Here is a 21,055-nt window from a genome sequence, read left to right on the forward strand (position 1 = left end):
GTATGAATATTTAAACAAGCTAAAATGCTCTTCTTTTGCCCTTTAGGTCATTTTGAAGATGAACCCCACACAAACTCTCTACCACATGCCTGCACAAGTCTACAGCAAAGAAGATGACAACTGTGACTAATCAATAGAAACAGATCTGCAGGTTATGTTTGGTGGGTCATGTCTCAGTCAGGTAAAATCCTCCATGTGTATGTAGAGGTAAGATCTGTAGCTGATGAAGAGGCAAAAGACCTGGGAGAAATGGAGAAAACAGACTCCCTAATGTTGACAGCACCAGACATCCTTCATCATTCTCAGCATAGTGTCCATATTGGGTCACCTGGCCGTGTTTCCCCAGGTGAAGTTCTGCATAAAGGTGGCAGCAGCACGCAGAGCCTGGCCTCCACTAAATCAACATCCAGACACTCAGTGAGTTTTCAGAAACATCCAGCCGCCCAGCACAGACAGAGCCTATCATATGATGAGTCAAACCAGTTACTCTCTGCTCTTCAAACAGGGCACGCTGGAAATACTTTTCACCTGGTCTGTGCTTCCTCTGAACATGACCCCTTCTATGGGAGGGAATCTCACTTGTCAGGCCGGTTTACTGCCCCTCCTACACCTAGTGGAACTCGTAAAGTCTGCAGCCAAACTAGACGAGGAGAGGAGGGAAAAAGATCCATTGCCACTTTCAGTTATATTGAAAAAGCTCAAGTCAAGTCTGTGGATTGCCAGTGTAGTTCTTTGTGTGAGCCTCAAAATCCTTTCAACAGAGCAATGCAAGATCCAGCCTCCTTCTTAAACCCCAGAAAGAGGCTCAGTGACCCAGTGTGGTTGGAGACAGTAAACAGCTGTAGCCTTAAGCAGCTTAGTCAGACTATGGGAAACTCGCATATGGGCACCCCCAACTTGAAACGAGCAACTCTAGACTCCATTGCTAGAGAAGCCACCCATCGTGCATTGGAGGAATTTGGTTCACCACAACTAAGGAAAAAATTGGCAGCCAGCAGTGCTGATAGAGGGTATAACATTAGGACTGGAGAGCAACGTCTGTGTAGGTCTTGGTCTGGGTCACCCATAATGCCATGCAATTCTAGGACTCTTCCCATTAACGCAACACTCGTAGATCATGAACGAAACAGACTACCTAGGAGCCCTGCTACGGACCAACTGTCTAACCATGCCAAGCAAACCTACTTTACCATGTCATACCCCAGTAACGTCCAGTCTCATGAGGTCTCAAACCAGAAGCCACAAGTACATAAGTACCGCCCATATGTACCTTCCTGTAAGCCTACAGATATTCAACATGAATTACCAGCTATGACCGCAACTCAACCGTCACGTAACCAACTACACATTCATACCAAAAGTGATAGTCCCCGGCAAGTTCACAGGGTTAATTTTAACCTTGTTAATTCCGAAAATAAGGAAGAGGAAAGAGCTAACCAGAGTAGTGGAAGGAGAAGTGTATCCCCAGCCACAAGTCCTGAGATGGCTCATACACTAGCTGAAGAGGCCACCAAACTCTCCATACTTATGGAGTCCAGGAGGTCTCCATCCCCAACTCCATCACTGTTGGATACTGTAAAGTCTGACAGCCCCAGGTTGGGACACATTTCCAGAGAGGATCAGGTCTATGCAAGCTTTCAAGGCTCTGAAGCACAAGATCTCTCTGATTACTCTTTGAAGACTGGTGTCCACTCTAGTCTCACAACCTCTCTTTTACCCCACATAAGAAGTTCATCCCCTCCAGCTCCAACAAAGTTAAAACGTACAGATGCAATATCTTCCTCTCCCATACGAGACCCACGAATAGAACGTGCACAGTTGGCTGGGAAGGAAAGCCCTACTCTGCATCGGCACCAGCCTTCGCAGTACACAAGAGATATTCATACATCTGGCCATGAGCACATGCAAAATGAGATGCAAGTTCTCAATGACAGCCCAGATAACAGCAGAAGACCTTTAACCATACCTAACACCAAATCACCAGTGAATAGGACCTCTCAGCAAATGCATGTAAAAGGGGAGTGCTCATCTAGTGACAAGGAAAACTTTAAGGAGGTGGAAGATCATAAAAGGACCAGTCCAGCTCCAAGGGGCTGTCGAATGAACCGTTTTAGGGTCTCAGTGCAGCATTGTGAAATGAATGGTGACAATAACGCTAACAGGAAACAGAGCGGCACTGCATCAGAGAGCTCCAGTGGAGTCACAGGCAGTCTTTTAGAGAATAATAGGCATGAAAAAGACTGCATATCCTCAGAGACATCTAACAAAGCCAGCCAGAAGAATTTGGAATTTGGAAAAAAAGGGATACAGGTGATATAGCAGTCTTTATACATATCAAAGTCACAAATTAAAGGGACACTCCACTTTTTTTGAAAACATACTCATTTCCAGCTCCCCTAGAGTTAAACATTTGATTTTTACCGTTTTTTGGAATCCATTCAGTCGATCTCTGGTTCTGGCGCTACCACTTTTTGCATAACTTAGCATAATTCATTGAATCTGATTAGACCATTAGCATCACGCTCAAAAATAACCAAAGAGTTTCGATATGTTTCCTATTTAAAATTTGATTCTTCTGTAGTTACGTCGTGTACTAAGATCGACAAAAATTTAAAGTTGCATTTTCTAGTCAGATATGGCTAGGAACTATACTCTCATTCTGGCATAATAATCAAGGACTTTGCTGCTGTAACATGGCTGTGGGAGGCGCAATGATATTACGAAGTGCCCAAAAATAACTACAGAAGAGTCAAGTTTTTAATATCGAAACTCTTTGGTTACCATAAGCGCTATGCTAATGGTCTAATCAGATTCAATGGATTATGCTAAGCTATGCTAAAAGTGGTACCGCCAGACCCAGAGATCGGCTGAAACAATTTCAAAAAGGCATAAAAATCAAATGTTTAACTCTTGGGGATCTGGAAAATTAGCATATTTTTAAAAAAGTGGTGTCTCTTTAAGCCCACTAAAAACACCACTAAACGTGACAAGAAATGGCACAAAAATTTTAAATGTGGGGACAAAAAATTATAAATACACTTCAATAATAATAATAGTAATAAATGAAATGTAAATTAATAATAAAATGTAAATAATAAATAAATAAATGCATTTCTATTTAACATTTTGATTAATGATATGTTGCTTTTACATTTACCAAACACTTTTATTCAAAGCCTCTTACAGTGCATTACACATGATATATATATTTATCAGCATGTGTGTTCCCTGGGTTAGAACCCATGACCTTTTGCATTGCTAACATCACAGTTACGGTTTTGTAAAACAATGACTTATTGATCACATAATCTTTACCATGTATGCATATTGAAGTCAATATTCTAATGGTAGATTAATACTATTGTTTTTTTCGTCCGATCGACCTTTCCGTGTCCCATTTATTCACTGTACATTGGTACACATTGAAACATGAAAATCTTGGATTGATGCTGATTATTTTGGTTTGTAGTCTGAAGGTGAACCAGTTTTGCTGCAGCCTTCCCTGCACTCACAGAAAATTGCTCGTGCCAAATGGGAGTTCTTGTTTGGGACACACTTGGAGAGCCAACAGGAAACAAGAGGTATGAATTTTATTTTCTGAAAATTGATATTTTATTTGTCTCTCATTGTAAACAACTTGTTTGTCTCACAATGAATGTGTAATCCAATTATTTAATTAGCCTCACCCATGACACCAAACTTGACTAATTTTATCCTGTTATTCCTGAATACGTTGCACATGAGTGTACTGTCTGCATTTTAATAAAAACATGGTACTGGTGTGCTTTTTAGTGGCCTGTTTTAAATAATTATTTTTATTTTCAGTGAAGTCACAGGGTTCCTTACTATAGTGGATGTTTTTATTCACTGATGTAAAAATGGCATTCATTTATACAAAGGTACATAATGTAGAGTGAGTTTCTTCACTCACCTTTTGCAAATACAAACAGCAATGTTTTCCCATTCTTCCCAGGCTCCTCCTCTGCACCTTCCAGTGGCTGTTCCAGTAAATCTCCTACACCCATTCCACCCTCATCTACACCCCCGGGGCCTGTATCTGCACACTCAAAACACTGTCAGTCATCCACCTCCCAAAAATCCTCCAGCCACAATGTTCAGCAAATACAAATAGAGTTGATCAATCACACTCGTGCAGCCAGCCCCTCCCTTAAGACCGGCATTATCAGACGTTCTGTCAAATATTCCGAGACAGATATAGATGCAGTGCCTGTGCGCAGCTACAGAGAAACAGATCTGGACGAGGTAATGCTGGCAGAACAGGAAGAGGTGGATTCAGCTTTTGGCAGTAACCGTAGTGTTCTGGGCACCTCGGTTACCAGCAGTGTCAGCGCCCTGGAGGGAGCTGATGATGACGACCTGCAGGATGAGGAAGTGGTGAGCTGGGCCAGTGTGAGGATGCAGGGCGACAAGAAGAGGCAACACGCTTCACCTGAGGGGGGTGAGGTGTTTAGCAGATTACTTCAAGGGTAAGTGTGGTAATAATAACAGCGTAGCCCTAATGAACACATGTGAATCCACACACATACAGAATGCAGATAAGGGTTGGGCAAACCTCAGAATAGATGGCACCAGGTGGAATGTAAACTGAACTGGCCACACCCAGCATGATGTTGAATTTAGGTTTTCTGTTTCAAATGTTGTTTGTATGTCCACCTGTGTGAAAATCAAGTTATTAATGTTTTATATATATGTCTATGTGATGTTTTTAATATGTTTTAATATAAACCATGTACAAATTCATTAGTCAACACGATTGCTGTGTATTTTTTCCTTACAACTGCAGTTTACTAAAGGCAGTCTTATTAACCAGTCACGTCAACATTTTGACAGGGTATATCAGGAAGTCAAGGAAGAGCTGGTGTGAATGAGTGGAGGCGGAGACTAAATTGCATAATCAGCATATACTAAATAAAGAAGTTTGAAAAGTTATATCTAAGATATTTTAAGGCATCAAGAAATTATTTTCACAGGAAAAATCTTTCAAAGAAGAGTTTAAGGAATACAATTATCGACTACAGTGGGACTTAACACTTTAGGGCAGAGGTCTTCATCCTTTTTCAGGCCAAGGACCCCTTAATAGAGATATAAAGGAGGACCCAAGGACCCCCTAGTACATATATGAAATTAAAACTGGATTTACATTCTAACACATTCATTTCAGTAAAGTTTTATATTATTATATATGGGAACCATATATCCGGTTCAAGTTTTTATAATTTCTGTTATTAGCATATTAATGCATTTTTGTTTAATGCTTAATTTCATTAAAAAATATATATATTATTTCAAATAATATTTGGAGGACCCCCCGTAATACCAACACGGACCCCAAATGGGCCCCAGACCCCCTGTTGAAGACCCATGCTTTAGGGTTAATCAAAGTGACTGGGGGCAGCAAGATTGTGCCAGGGGGGCCCCCGTTTTATGACATTTTATAAAAAACATCAATTTATCTTAAATTCTGTGTAATTAAACCTCAGAAAAATAAGGCTACTAACCATCAGCACTAAATTGTATAATTTTATAAGTTTTGTTTAATTTAAATGTTTTGTTTTAAAATGTTTTATGTCATACATTTTCTTTGGGGGGGGCTACTGTACACAAGGGGGACCGTAGGCCATAAAAGTTTGAGAACCACTGAATTAAAACATTGTTACTTTCTTCATTTAGCCCTCCTGAGAGCCAGCCTGACAGTCACATGGCTTTGAAGTCTCCTATCTCAGTGGACAGCCTTCGGAGAACAGCATCAGATGGCTTGGACTCCTTCAGCAGGCACTTTGAGAGTATTATGGAGTCGCACCGTGCCAAGGGCACCTCCTATAGTAGCCTGGATAGTGAAGACATCACCCCAAGCGGCCCAATGGTCTTCACTTTTGACTTTCCGACTCTAACCCCCGAGATCCAGAGCCAGATCTGCGAAAGTGCAAAGCAGATCATCGAACTGAGCTTTGCCCCTCTTGCTTTCTCCGAATCCACTACTGCATCTAATCCCACAGATCCTGCAGCTTCACAGAGGCTAACCGAAGGGGATCAGGGTGGTGTATTTAAAGAAGAGAAGTCATGCAGTGGATCCTGCTCTGATAAAGCCCCTAGGCCTGATTCAGACACAGATGATGCCATAAAGTAAGTTGCAGTCTGATGATATTTTCCATTATTTAAATAAATACTGCATCACTGCATGTCAGCACTTTGAAGAAGAAGAATAAGACATACAGACATACACACAAACAAACTCTTTCTCTCTCAAACACATAGAAGTTGTTTCTTTTCCCACCATAGCATAAGCATAAGTCAAATCTGGTTACTCTCATCTAATTACTCTCAACATGCAAAGACAGATATTTGACAACAGATGGCCTGGATAATTTGCTCCTTTTGACTTATTTGAGATACCGGTTGTTCACTGACAATTGTTTTAATGGGGTTTCATTTACAGTGTCAATCTGCAGTCAGCGGATGTTGTTATTTATATTTACCAGTGGAGGGCAGTGCTGAGCTCTCTTTTTGTGTTCATGCAGCTTTCTGTTGCAGATTTCCTGCATGGTCAGTTTCAGCTTTGAATCTCATTTGCATTATCTCAATAAGATGTCTCATCTGAATGTAATCGTGCTAATGAGTTAATTTCTGTTAAAGCCACAATACAGTATAAAAGTAATATAATATCCAAAAACTGCTTGCACAGTTTGATATATTTAATGCCGTTATACAGCATAAGTGTACAGGTAAAAAAACATGAATTCATTACCTCATCCATGAACATGATTAACGAATTCCATTACGTGTGGTGAAAGCAACATCTTCCATCGTTCCACTCTCCTTCATCCCTACTGAAAAATCCAGCTAAGACCAGCATAAGCTGGTAGCTGGTTTAAGGCGGCACTAGCTGGTTTACGCTGGTCCCCCCAGCCTGATAAAGCTGGTCATGCTGGTGGGTCAGCTGGTTTTCCAGCCTGACCAGCTAAGTCCAGCTAGACCAGCTTAAAAAGTGACCAAAACACAGCTAGACCAGCTTGCTACACCAGCAAAACCAGCTTCCTACACCAGCAAAACCAGCTAAAACCAAGCTGGGAGACCAGCTAAAACCAGCTCACCAGCTTATGATGGTCTTAGCTGGATTTTTCAGTAGGGGGGGTAACGTCATTAAAGGGATAGTTCGGCCAAAAATGATATTAAACCCATGATTAACTCACACCGAAGCTGTCCGAGATGCATATGTCCATCATTATTCAGACGAACACATTTTCAGTTATTTTAGAAAATGTTTTAGATCTTTCAATTAATCAAATGTGAAGTTATGGGCTCCACGTCCTTCAAATCCAAAAAATGTGCATCCATCCTTCACAAAATAAATCCAATCGGCTCCAGGATGATAAACAAAGGTCTTCTGAGGGTAATCCTTTTTGTTGTAGAAATATCCACATTTAAAACTTTATAAACGAAAATAACTCCCTTCCGGTAATGCCGCCACCTTAGTCGTGTCCGCATTCAAGATGAGAGCTTTACGCAGCTTACAGAAGTTTCTCTGCTGCTGCTTTGTGCCCCCACCCTCCGAATTTGTCATACGTCACTAAGAAAAGTGCATACACTACGCTAATATTCTCTCCTGAATACAGAGGAGTCTAACGCCGCATTCAGACAGCCAGCGATGTTATCGCTGTGTGTCGCCCGTCTCTTTCGATGAGGCGTTTCTAAATCTGCTTGTCATAAACAAATGAGTACCAGCCACGCCAGTAACTGACGAGACAAGGATGACGTGAACTCCACTGCTTCGTTCTCATTGGTAGTCGCTCGAAAATTCGCTCAACATTTGCATAAAGTTAAACTTTTCTTAAAGGTGACATAGAATGATTGAACGGAGTATTTATCCTTGTTCTGTGATGTGACATGTAGACAAAACATTTTTTGTTTGGGTCTGTAATGCCTTAGAAGCTTCCTAAAAACCTCTCTCGGATAGCTCTATCAGAGTGGGGGATTTTAAACAAGTGGTTTTGCACTTATTTGGCTCCCCCTACTGGCTTAACTCGTAATCTCATTACTGATTGGCTGACTTTGCTGCCACTCAAAAAATGTAGCCAATTATTTTAAAGTGGAGGGGCAGTTAGATGCCTGTGATGTCATAAGAATCAGTTTTTCAGATTGGGCCGTTTTCTGGCTGACATTTCTAAAAGAGGAATTTCTATGAGACAGATGTTTAGCATGTTTAGCACTTTTTGTATGTTTGTGAATGTGGGTAGACTACCATTATTCAACAAAGACAAGGTAAAAATGGTTTTTCATTCTCTGTCCCCTTTAACTGCTCGCTGTTTTTAGGACAGTGAAAACCGCGGTATACAGATAAGTTAATTGTGTCAAAAATACTTGACACGTTATGTTGCACATCTTAAATGCAATCATAGCTTCAAAAACACAGGAAAACTGGGACTTTAAGCTTTTGGAAGTTTGGGAATAAATAATTGTCAGGAAGTGGCCCAAAGCAATAGATGGTTTCTGCAACAACATAAACAAATGACTCTCGTGGCCCAAAATAAACTCCTGGTAGACTTCTGTAAAGAATCACCAAAAAACAAAGTCCTATAAAAGTAGATTATTTCTGATAGCAAGCAGAATAAATAACAAGTAAATTAACTTTGTTCAAATTGTAGCTAACGCGTATCAACCATAACACTGAGCTAACGTTACTGTGTAAAATTGATTTATACAATGTTAGCTAATAATAGCTATAGCTACAGCTCAGCTGCCAAATCTTTCTTTGCACGGTGGTGATTCACGCTCGCCATCTCCTCTTATCTTTAGGAAACCTTTAACAAGGTATTTGTTCCAGAGGTCAGTTTTGCCAGACCATTAAAGGAATTATGTTTACAGAAAATGTAAGGAACAGCTAGTGCAAGATGAGATGTTGTGGTTTAAAAGTGCTTATTTTTTATGTGCTTATCGTTTTGCTAGATAAGACTCGTTTGGGATCATTTAGAGCCCTTTGAAGCTCCATTGAAACTGCAATTTTAAACTGCATTAAAACCGTAAACTGGGGTCCAATAAAGTATATTACATTGAGAAAAATTGAATGTTTTCCTCAAAAAAATTAATTGAATTTAATTTTTGCTACTTTATTACCATTTCGTGTTCCATAATCCAATCCACTTGGTGGCAGCAATGCACCATGTTAGTTGGTTTGGCAACCACCATAAAATACCAAAACACGGCTCTCCCATAAACAGTTGCAAACAGGCCTCACTTCAGTGGACACATGGCCTTATAAGTTTTTCAGGAATTTTGCAAATCTATTGATGAAGAACAAACTCAGTCCAGTGATGGTGAGACAGACATGCTTTTACTGGATGGGGAGTCCAGTTTGGTGAGTTTATAATTTTTTTTGTACTAATATACACTCCTTATTCATTTTAGTAAACTATGAGTAAATGTGACATAATTATACATAATTATATTTTCAAATAATAATAGTTTTTATATTTATGTGAAAATTATGAGAATATATCTTATTTAGGTAGGCTATGAGTAAAAGTGTCAATAATAATAATTGTGTAAAATTCGACTGTATAGATCTCTATATGTAATGAATTATGTTTTATATGTTCTATATTAGGTTTACACTAGGAATGAACATCAATGGGCAAGGTCTTGAATGGACCAATATCTGTTGAACCTTCATCTTCCTCAGCATCAACATCAGCTCTTTTTAGCTGTTTTAAAGAGGCAGAAGAAGAGGAAGAGAGAGAGACAGACTCAATCTGTTTCTGTGTCTTACATTGCTGAACCAATATGTCACAAACCCCAGATGAAGCTCACATTCCACCATCCAAAACATTTTTCAGACCTGGTCCTAAACTTATTAATACAGTCCTCCGCAACTGTACCAGCTGTTCTTTCATCTAAGCAGAGTCAGACCATCATTCAAAACTCAAGCACTTATGCACTGAGCATCAGGGATCTATAAGTAAACCCTGGCAGGATACTTGTATGTCCCTGAAGTACTCATCTCTGTCTCTTTTAATATACATGGATCTGGTGAAGGTACCAGCAGTTTCTGACTACTGGAATGAGTCCAGGATTTACAGCATTCCTGCCACTATAATGCTGAACAGGAGATTTCATGCCATAGCCACAGCACTTAATCATACTGATACATAGTGAATGCTGAGAATATAAATGAAAAAGGGACCTTTGCTTATGATGGGCTATCATTGCAAACTAAAACTGTTGTATCAGAAGATACAAGATGCCTGCAAGACCTTCTACCATCAACGATATTGAACAATATCAAAACATTGCCATAGATGAAAGGATGGTGGCATTTTTTAATAAGAATAGGGCATAAACAGTACCACAAGAATAAACCAACAAAGTGGGGGTACAGGAGCATTATTATGCTTACATGTGGATTTTTTTTATTTACAAAGGCAAGTCCCTGGCAGCAAGTGAGGAAAGTAGCGGACTTAGTTTATGAATCAGCGATGGTGCTGAATGACGGGAGGATGTTGGGAACTGGGTACAAGCTATATGTAGAAAATTTCTACACCAGCCTATCGCTGTTCTGGGACCTCCATCAGAAGAGCATTTGAGCCTGTAGGAATTTCAGAGCAACCGGGTGGGCTTCCCACAATCGGTCACAACAGGCTGTCCCCACATTCTCCTTGTGGGAATATACGCTGGATTTGGGACAGTCAAAATGCTCTCATTCGCTTTTATACCGTTCTGCGCAAGACCAGAAAATGGTACAGGTCTCTTGTTTTACCACTTTGTGGATTTTGAAGTGAAGAATGCATTTATACTTCATTCTTCAGTATACTATATCGAGTGGCTGCAGTACGGCACCGGAGGCCAAAAACACAGAGGAAATTTTACGAAGCATTGGTCCTGGAATGGTTATGCCTCACAATGAAATCTGCTCCAGTTCCGCTCCATTTTCTCACAGTAGGCCTACGGCACGGCACCACAAGAAAAAAAACATCACTGAATCCAGGAGAAAATGCAGAGTATGCCATCAGAAGATGTCTGTATTTTGCCATGACTATCTGTTTTTACAGATGCAAGATTGCTCCAACTAGGGCTGCACAATAAATCGCATGTGTTTGTCATGCGCATCTCATCAGTAAAGCCGGTTCCTTGATTAGTAGTAAATCGCCACCACTTGCTTTCAGATGGAGCGGCATTTACTACACAAAGCCGCAGTTCACTGACAAGCTGGGCCACATCACATAGATTTCACAGGCGATAAATGAATGCGAAATTGCCCCGATTGTCTGTCAACTATGGCTTTGTGTAGTAAATGCTGCTCCATCTAAGCAGGTAATGGCGATTTACTACTAATCAAGGATCCGGTTTTACTGATGAGATGCGCATGACAATCACATGCGATTTATTGTGCAGCCCTAGCTCCAACCTAGCCTGGTCCAACCAGACTCTCGTACATTATTTTCATTTGTACAGAGAGTCTGGCCACGCTCCATTGCAAAGCGTTACTTCCGTTAAGGAGGGTCCGTTGTTGAAGTTTAAAACTATTGGATCTGCCCAGAGTCACTCAGGATCTGTCATAAGCGTTCGTTAACGTGTGGTCGTGACGTATATCATGCACCGAAACCGTCCTGAAACAACAAGTCAGAATAATCGGACAAACAAAACTTAGCAAACCTGGTTCTTGCTCCGGCTTTAACTTCTGTATATTCGGCAGTTTTGCAACAACGGACCGAATAGCTTTTCTCACGTCTTTCTCCTCTGCCATTACTGATCTACAACTCAAACTGACGCACAACCTCAACGTCATCGTTCTTAGCCACCCCCATCTGTTCGCTGATTGGTCCTGTTTTTGCAGGAGAAAACGAAACTCTACAGAGCAGTCCCAGACGTACTGCTGAAGCGAAATGAAAAATAAGCAGAAGCACGTAGGAGGGCGGAGCCAGGCTAGCTCCAACCACAAACATAATGTAAATAATTTGTAGTTGTATAGCAGAGGTTGTGAAAATCTAAGTATTGAGAAGTTGTAAATAATTTGATAATAGTTGGAAAGTTTTATAAAGTTTGTAAATAGTTTAAAAGTTGTGAATAGTATTAGTTTTCTAATGTATATTTCAGTTTTGTGTTATGATTTTGTTTCATTGTCCTTTTGATATGTTCCTTATACATGATGCATTTGTGGTTTATCTATTGTTTTTGAGTGTGGGAAAATAAAAAAGAAGTGAAAAGGATCTCTGTTGTGGTTTCACATGTCAGAACAAATACCTACTGTAAAAACCTTTAGGAGTCACCAATGGAGACAGCAGGAGTACAGCAGCTTAAGTCTTGCAGAAAACAATTGTTTTGTTATTTCAATGTAAAAGATAATACAACTTTTCAAATTCATTTTTATTTACAGTAAGTGATTCCACTTCAGCAAAAGTCTTCTTTCAAATTTGTCTAAATTGCAATGGATTTAATTGCAAAGGATTTTAAGTAGGGATGCACCGATAGGATTTTTTTTTGGCCGATGCCGATACCGATTTAAACAGACAACTTCTGGCCGATGCCGATATTAAACACTTGTATGCAATACTATACAGTTGGTCTATTAGCTAGTTTATTTCTGCATCAAATTATTTTTACTGAACATGGATTGGATCTAATTAACATTCTACTGACCAACAAAATAAGAGAGGCACAAATTAAGCTAAAACAAATATAATAAGACAGCCTGACAACCTTCATAGGTGGTTTTTGCTATTCAGCATTTATTTTATTAACAACATTAACTCATTTTTTACATATAATGAATTTCTTTATGCAGTTAATTAATAAACAATCGGTATCGGCCTTTCTCATGCTATTGCCGATATGCCGATGGGTTCAAATTCATCAAAAATCGGCCGATAAATATCGGCCGCCGATACATCGGTGCATCACTAGTTTTAAGTCTAGTCCAAGACTAAAATGCGTGTTTGAGTTGTCCTGCTATCAGCTTGCACTGAAATATCTTAAAATATATTAGGGCTATTCTTTTATCTCAAGATGCATACCAGTAATGTTTGTTTTTGTTGTTGTTGTTAAAACTACTTAAATGTCCTAGTCAAACTAAGGCCTTGTCCTGGATTAATCTATACCCTGACTTGGAAACCACCCCTTTGAGTGTGGATAGTAGCTTTTCATATGTATGCTCAAAAAGGGCAGTGACGGTTAACAGAGGTACTGAAAGCCGACACTGTCTACTTTGATACCTGCCTCGTCCACTGCATTCTTTCCCTGCAATGAGGCCAAAGATCAGCACTTTAACCAGACTCACTCGGTCTCCATGGTGGGATTTCAGGGTTTTGCAATGAGAAATCAGAAAACAACTATTCTTCATCTATGGACGCTTACTTTATTTGACTTGCTATTAAATTATTTTCAATTAAGTTAAGGATGTTTAATTAATTGTTAGGGGATGCCGCTAGCAAAGGTCATGGGATTGATTACATACTGCTAAAATAGCTTGTATAAGTGTATGTTCCATATGTAATTTCTTTAAACTGCACATTTAGCACCGTGTTGAAATGAGGACAGACGAAGACTAATAGGAGGAAGAAAGTAACAAGCCAAGACAAAGAAAGGAAGAGAGGGCTGGAGACAGAGGAAAGGGGAGTGCACTACTGTGTTGCTGAGAGGAAATACAGACCATATCCACCGGTGAAAAATAGCTCTGACCAGGGCAAAGAAACACACAAGCATACACACCCATAAACACACAAGCAGGCCTGCAGAAGGAGGGAGTAGCCGGAGAAGAGAAAGAAAGAAAGTGGCTATAGTAGGACTATAATAGTTAATGTTTGGATTAGGATGAAAGAATCGTTTACAGTGACGCAACGGCTGCACGACTTCATCAACCGTCTTTGAGGAGCAGATGGACAGATTTATTTTCTGAAACTTTTGGAGCTTCAAAAAAGGGAAATGTGCAACACGTTGCGATTTCAGTGAAGTTCATCTCATCACACTATGTTAGGTGTGAAGGGGCGGGGCTGATGGCCAATTATGTGCTTTGCTGGGGGGGTGGGGCTTTGGAGGATAAATACATGTACGCCCCGTACCCTGCAATATACCGGTGAGTACAAATTTATAGGAAAACACCACCGTTTTTCAATATTTTATATGTTCTTACCTCAACTTGGATGAATTAATACTGTACATATCTATCCGTTTTTCAATGCATGCACATTTAATCTTTGTACAGCGCTTTGTGAATGTGTTAGCATTTAGCCTAGCCCCATTCATTCCTATGGCTCCAAACAAAAGTTTTATTTGTGTCACCATACTAGGGGTGGGCGATAAACCGGTAGACAAAATTAACCGGTAGAAATTTGTCAACCGGTAGAGATTTTGGACTATCGTTTCTATCGAGGTTACGTGCCCACGTCACGCTCCTGTGCGTGTGGTCGCGAAAACGTAACGTTTGTACACGTATTTAAGCACTGCAGTTTTAAAACAAGTTATTTTGAGCCATTGAAACACAGACAACAGATCTGTATGCGTGCGTTCTTTCTGTGTGTCAGGAGCGGACAAGTCGCGCAACCGCTGCTCTTTCTGTCTGTGAGGAGCGCGCAAGTCGCGCGACCTCTGCTTATTAAGCTTGTGAGCATTTTTCCCGCTTTATTGGCCTTAAATACACATATGCGTCAAAATTCCCGTCTTTGCAAGCATCATCATAAACACGACCAGTAAGGTCTTAAGAGAAAGTAAACAGCTAAAAGAGAAAGCGCATGTGTAACAGTGTATTGGATCCGGACTTTGGTCTTAAAGGGGAAGTTACCTAATTTTGCTCCTGTCTGTCACTCGTGTTAATCAAACAGCATTGAGAAAAAAATCTCTCACTGCTCCTGATTAAATCACTTTTCTACCTTAAATAAAAATATATATAGGCCTATACATACATGCATAATTATTTATTATCATTCTTATTGACTGTGTATCTTCAGAGAGCTTGAGTTTTGTTTGTTTTTATCTTCTTTCTATGCTTGTATATGTTTTTTGTGAGAATTATGAACATTTCTATGGTATTAAAGATTTAAACCTTATTAAAACATAAAAAACTCTACCGTGATACATATCGTTATCATGATATAAAATTAATCCTATCGTGATAGAAGATTTTGGTCATATCGCCCACCCCTACACCATACCATATCACTTGTGTAACTACTCGTGTCTTTAAATAGGGAAAACATGGAAGTGTTTGATGGCTTCTAAATTCATCCCTGTTTGGAGCCATAGGAATGAATGGAGCTAAGCTAAATGCTAACACATTCACGAGGTGCTGTACAAAGATTAAAAGTGCATGCATTGAAAAAAGATAGGTATGTATTTATTTGTCCAAGTTGAGGTATAACATAGTAAAATATTGAAAATAGTGATGTTTTCCTTTAAACCAGCCACTGGGTTAATGCTGTTTATGCTCATTGACCTGATCTTCCAGCCTGCTAACTGTTTTAACTGGTTAACAAGTGACCATTTTTATACTTGCTTATGTACTCTCATGAATACAGTGAATATATGGGATCTTCTAGATGAGTTTCAGTGTATTTTGTGGTTTACATAAGAACCATTATAGTTTCATTAATACCATTTACTAGCAAATTGTCTTTTTTGTTTGTTTAATAAACAGTAAATCCCCAAATGCGAGGTCTTTTCCACATTTTGACTTTGTTTTTCATCAACGATTTGAATGTGCTATCAGCATACCAGTGTGATAGTTTCCCCATAAGCCTTTGTGATTTCAGCAAACTGGTTAAACTAAATAGGTGTGTACGTCCTCCTTTGTAGCCGTGGCATTCAATAAGAATCATGTATTTATTCAAAGGGAAAAATATTCGCATTTCTGATTAAACCTTGTGCACAAATTTATCGGCATTAGCAAATTCCCATATTCCCATACTAACCACACAGGTTAGGATCTGGGTGTAACAATGTTTGTGTCATGTTATTCAAATGAGCTTTTTGCATACTGTGCATACCACCATCAGACACCGACGCATAAAAATAAAACTATAAAGGTGTGTTTGTTAGTCGCTCTGAATCTTTGTAGAAAATCTTTTCACATTCTGGAAGCCATGGCGGAAAAGGTTTCTAGTTTATTCTTCCTGGTTTCTCCTTCGTGGTTCTATCTGTCTATTGTTTGAAGAGTAAACAGTCTGCACTCATTCCCACTTTTTCAAGTCTCCTCCCCTCCCCTGCCGTGTATGTGCGTGTGTGAACTATCCAGTTGGAGGAGGTTAGGAATGGAGAACTTCGGAACGAACCAAAGGAAGACGGGAGTGAGGGGTGATCTGTGATTAAAGTGTTTAGGTTTTCGTACATCTATAAGGTCTTGACACTGGAATGCGGTGGTTAAAAGCCTCAATGAGGTAGAGTAGCTGCTTTTTTAGGACGCTTTTAATCAAGTTTTGTAGTTGAATTGTTTGTCGTAGTTGTACAGCAAAGTATTTTGGTTTGAAATAAGTTGTGCATGTAATATGTTATATTTAATATGTTTTTATTGTCATCTGAATATAGTGCTTTATGTTGGTGTGTACACATTTTGTTTGATTTGGTTTAGCTTGAGTCTATTTAATACATAAATCATGGGCAAAGGCGTGAGTTGTTACTGTACGTTCTGTATTCACAATAGAGTATCATGGCTTTGATGTGTTTTTCACTAAAAGGTGGAGTGAGCTACTAGAGCAGGGTCTGTATCTGTAAATCATATTGAATGTATTTACAGTACAACATACAGCTGTGAATAACAAGCTCAGAGTTAGCAGGTGAACGAATGTAACCTCATTCGACAGTCAGTATTCATATGTGTGTTTTCATCCCAGTCATATAGGTGGTCTTATATTTATATTGCATCATGTTGTACAGGTGTCTGTATTTTTCTTCTGCTTCCAGAGAGAGGCCATCACGGCCGGTGTCCGCTTCGGATCCAGAGGTGGCTGAAAGGTTGGCCACGAACAGCAGTGAAACTCTTGCTAATGGTAACAAAGCTGACCTCCAGGCTGCCAAACGACTGGCCAAACGCTTGTATAATCTCGATGGATTCAGGAAGTCAGACGTGGCACGACACCTGAGCAAGAAGTGAGGATTATTTGAATATTTAGTAAATATTTACAGTCCCTGGTTTGCATTTATTTTAGTTCTTTCCTCTTGCTCTGCTGGTCAAGCAACATTCTTTCAGACAATAGCAATTATGTAGAAAATATGTTGATTTTAGGTTAAGTGCAAGCTGCCATGCAAGAAATACAGATTCAGGATTGTAGAGTTCAGTGGCGGCTGGTGACTTCATAATAAATTTTTTAAGGTAACTGGTTGCAATCAATTTATTTAAGCTACATTTAAACAAAAGTTTTATATTTTATTTTACTTTACTAATCTTTTTTGTTTAAATGTAGCTTAAATAAATTGATTGCGACCACTTACCTTAAAAAATTGATTAAATTCAATGAATCATTTTTTTCAGTGTATGTAGACTGTCATGTGCAGTGTTGGGGAAAGTTACTTTTAAAATTAATGGAATACAATATTAAGTTACTCCCAAAAAAGTAACTACTTGCGTTACTAAGTTACTTTTCATGAAAAGTAATGCTTACGTTATTTTTAGTAACTTTTGCATTACTTTTTCTTGGCTGGGGCTTGATCTCTTTTAGGCCTTGCAGGTGTTTTTTATGACTGAAAAGTTTTGCATTCAGAAATTGCATATTTCATCACAAAAATGTCGAGCTCTAGCCTGTCATCTCAGTTTCTGACTCAAACTGTTCCCACACAGGCGTGTACGCATAGAGTGCATAATGTGACTACGTTTAGCTTAATTAAGTACATAATTTTTTAAATAGAATTAATTAAACTAAAAAAGTAACTTGCATTACTTTTTTGAAAAAGTAATTCAAAACTTGAAAACACTAGCAACACACGACACTCCGAACACTTATTTTGAATTTGCGGCCCTCGGATGAGCAGTCACGAGCTGACACTGGTACAGTTCAAGTGCATAATGTCATTAAATTGTAACAGTGAAATGCACTTTTTTATTTAAACTGTTTACTTATTATTATAATGTAAATGTTGTTTGTAATTAAAATGTAAATCCCACATAAAAGCATTCTTACTTTTGTGAATACCAACAATTTTCTATTTCGTTTGTGTTTTTGTGCATTGGCCTTAGCAATGATTTTAGTCACATGGTGGCAGAAGAGTATCTGAGTTACTTTAACTTCTCAGGGATGACAGTGGATCAGGCTCTGAGGTGAGATTAAACTCTCGCTATTCAGTTATGTTTAAAATAAATAACTTAAGATGCTCTAGGCTTAAATCTTAATTTTCCTGCTATATTTTGTTATCTTTCAGAGTGTTTTTGAGAGAGTTCGCCCTAATGGGTGAAACACAGGAGAGGGAGCGAGTACTGTCACATTTCTCTAGAAGATACCTCCAATGCAACCCGAACACCATACCGATTGAAGGTACAAGCACTGTGTGTGAATTAACATGTATTAGTAGTGCATATGTATTACAATAGACGTAACACTAGAGGTTGCTCTTACCCCTTGTGCACTAACTGGAGTTAACTATGAATTTGCATTTCAGACAGTGTTCATACCTTGACTTGTGCTGTGATGCTGCTCAACACTGATCTGCATGGTCATGTGAGTGTGGGAAATTTGCTGTGCATCTAATGTGGTATTAATGCATATCAAACTATTCGGATAGTCTTTGTCTTGTTGATGTTCATCAGTTGAGGGCATTAGGAGGAGAACGTCAAGCATTTTGCACTTTAACAGTTTTACGGGCCACTGTGCAGTTGGCATTGCAGGTGTTGTTGAGTGTACAGGGACTGTGAAATAGGTCAGCGGCACCCATTGCATCATCTTACTGTAACTTTTTTGTTTACGCTGCCATCTTTCTCTTGTTTAGAACATAGGGAAGAGGATGTCCTGTACTCAGTTCATTAGTAACCTGGAGGGGTTGAATGATGGCAAAGACTTCCCTAAAGATCTTCTCAAGGTTTGTAGAGTTTTTACAGATTCACATGCACCTACAATGTGAAAAATGTTTTTTTTATTTTAGATAGTTTTAGAGAAATGCCTGCTCAGGGTCCAACATGTATACTTGATAAGAGCCACATAGTAAAAATTGCTTTTAGTGTGTTGTAATACCCTCAAATTAAATGATAATGAAATTAAATTACAGACCATTGGTGATATAAGTGATGTGAGTTATTCACATCCACTAAAGAAAACATCGGTTGCATCTAAATAAAATTTGAATTAAATCAGTGCTGACTTTTACTCATAGTGTAAAAGACAAATTGGTTGTTTTGTCCAGATCTGCATTTAGTGACACATGAGAAATATGTGGTGCATTTAGCCAATGTAATTTAATGAACAAAATGTCTCTTCACATTTTTGTGCTTGATGTGATGAAAACTTGCTCATCTCGTACGTTTATTTTTTATGCATTTGCCTTACAATTCATCCAAACTTATGTTATACATTAGTTTGTTTCTTGGTAATTGAACCTATGACCGTGGGATTATTAGTGAGAAGCTTTACCAGTTAAAGGAAAACCCCACCATTTTTCAATATTTTACTATGTTCTTACCTCAACTTAGACAAATGAATACATACCTATCTTTTTTCAATGCGTGCACTTAATCTTTGTACATCGCGTCGTGAATGCATTAGCATTTAGCCTAGCCCCATTCATTTCTTGGGATCCAAACAGTGATGAATTCAAAAGCCACCAAGCACTCCCATGTTTTCCCTATTTAAAGACATGAGTCTTTAAAGTTACATGAGTAGCTACACAAATAAGTATGATGGCACAAAATAAAACTTGGCGATTTTTTTAAGCGGATAAAAATGAGAACTATATTGTATGGCGGAAGAGCACTTAGTTTGCAGCACTTTAACCTCGGGCACAGTAATACTGACAAAAGTTAGAGGGAGACAGGGAGTAGTCAGGAGTGATGATGTTACTGTACATCGATGTCAAAGTGCTGCAAATTAAGTGCTCTTCCGCCATACAATATCGTTATAATTTTTTATCCACTTCAAAAATCACCACGTTTTATTTTGTTTAACATTACTTACTCGTTTAACTAACAGTCTTTAAATAGGGAAAACATGGAAGTGTTTGGTGGCTTCTAATTTATCCCTGTTTGGATCCTAAGGAATGAATGGGGCTAGGCTAAATGCTAACACATTCACGATGTGCTGTACCAAAATTAAGTGCACGCATTGAAAAAAGATAAGTATGTATTCATTTGTCTAAGTTGAGGTAAGAACATCGTAAAATATTGAAAAATGGTGGTGTTTTCCTTTAAGCTAAAGAAACTTTAGCTGACTTGCACTTCTCGTGATGTATGTATTTGTATTGATTTATTGTCAACATAACATGACAATACATTGACCTCCGATTCAGCAGAGTCCATCTAAAATCAGTAATTTAGTAGATTTTGCATAGCCAATGCTGTAAATGATTTTTCTATGCTCAGGGTTTGTCTATTTTAGTCACTTCACATGGGCATGTTGCACAAAAATAATATCCACATGATTACAGCACCTGAACCACTCACACAGTTGATATACTGTTTGCATTAAAATCATAGAGAGCCTTTCAAGCCTTCGGTCCTCCCACCCTGCCTCTATCACTTTCTCTCTCTGTCGTTCATCCCCCATGCTCTCCATCGCATTCTGTTCTGTACCACGCTCTTCCACCTCCCACCCCACTCTTTCTCCCTCCATTTAACTATCTGCCATCTTGCAGGGTCTCACCCTATAATCTGTGAAAACGTACTCTACTGAACTGTACTTAGCCCTGGTTGTTTTCACATATATAAAACCGTCTGACATTTTTTCTGCCTGTTTCTCTCCTCCTAATGGCAGCTTGGTTTTAGAGGCTGGTAGTAAATCATTGGGCTGCTTACATATTCCTTCCCATAATTCAGTTCTTTTGCCTTATGTTTCATCTTATTCTCTCTTCCTGGCCAAAATGACAACAGGTTGTAGGGTTAAATATAGCAGAGAGAGGGATGGCAGCTGCCTGGTGT

The 21,055-nt window shown here is 39.0% G+C and overlaps 1 protein-coding gene across 3 annotated transcripts in view; it reads left to right on the forward strand.

Moving 5' to 3' along the window:
* psda (pleckstrin and Sec7 domain containing a) overlaps positions 1-21,055 on the forward strand; it is a 36,706-nt gene that overhangs the window by 2,496 nt on the left and 13,155 nt on the right. Inside the window, exons 2-10 of one of the 3 annotated variants that reach the window (XM_065296857.1) lie at positions 47-2,310; positions 3,470-3,581; positions 3,974-4,487; positions 5,692-6,144; positions 16,903-17,088; positions 18,173-18,253; positions 18,355-18,467; positions 18,592-18,650; positions 18,919-19,008. In XM_065296857.1, coding sequence (XP_065152929.1) covers positions 169-2,310; positions 3,470-3,581; positions 3,974-4,487; positions 5,692-6,144; positions 16,903-17,088; positions 18,173-18,253; positions 18,355-18,467; positions 18,592-18,650; positions 18,919-19,008 — 3,750 coding nt within the window. In that variant the 5' untranslated portion in view covers positions 47-168. Of the gene's footprint in view, positions 1-46; positions 2,311-3,469; positions 3,582-3,973; positions 4,488-5,691; positions 6,145-13,711; positions 14,084-16,123; positions 16,380-16,902; positions 17,089-18,172; positions 18,254-18,354; positions 18,468-18,591; positions 18,651-18,918; positions 19,009-21,055 lie in introns of those variants that run through there. The other 2 variants (XM_065296858.2, XM_065296859.2) reach the window with 2 other exon arrangements.

This window comes from Paramisgurnus dabryanus, chromosome 20 (assembly GCF_030506205.2).
Source record: "Paramisgurnus dabryanus chromosome 20, PD_genome_1.1, whole genome shotgun sequence".
NCBI lineage: Eukaryota > Metazoa > Chordata > Actinopteri > Cypriniformes > Cobitidae > Paramisgurnus > Paramisgurnus dabryanus.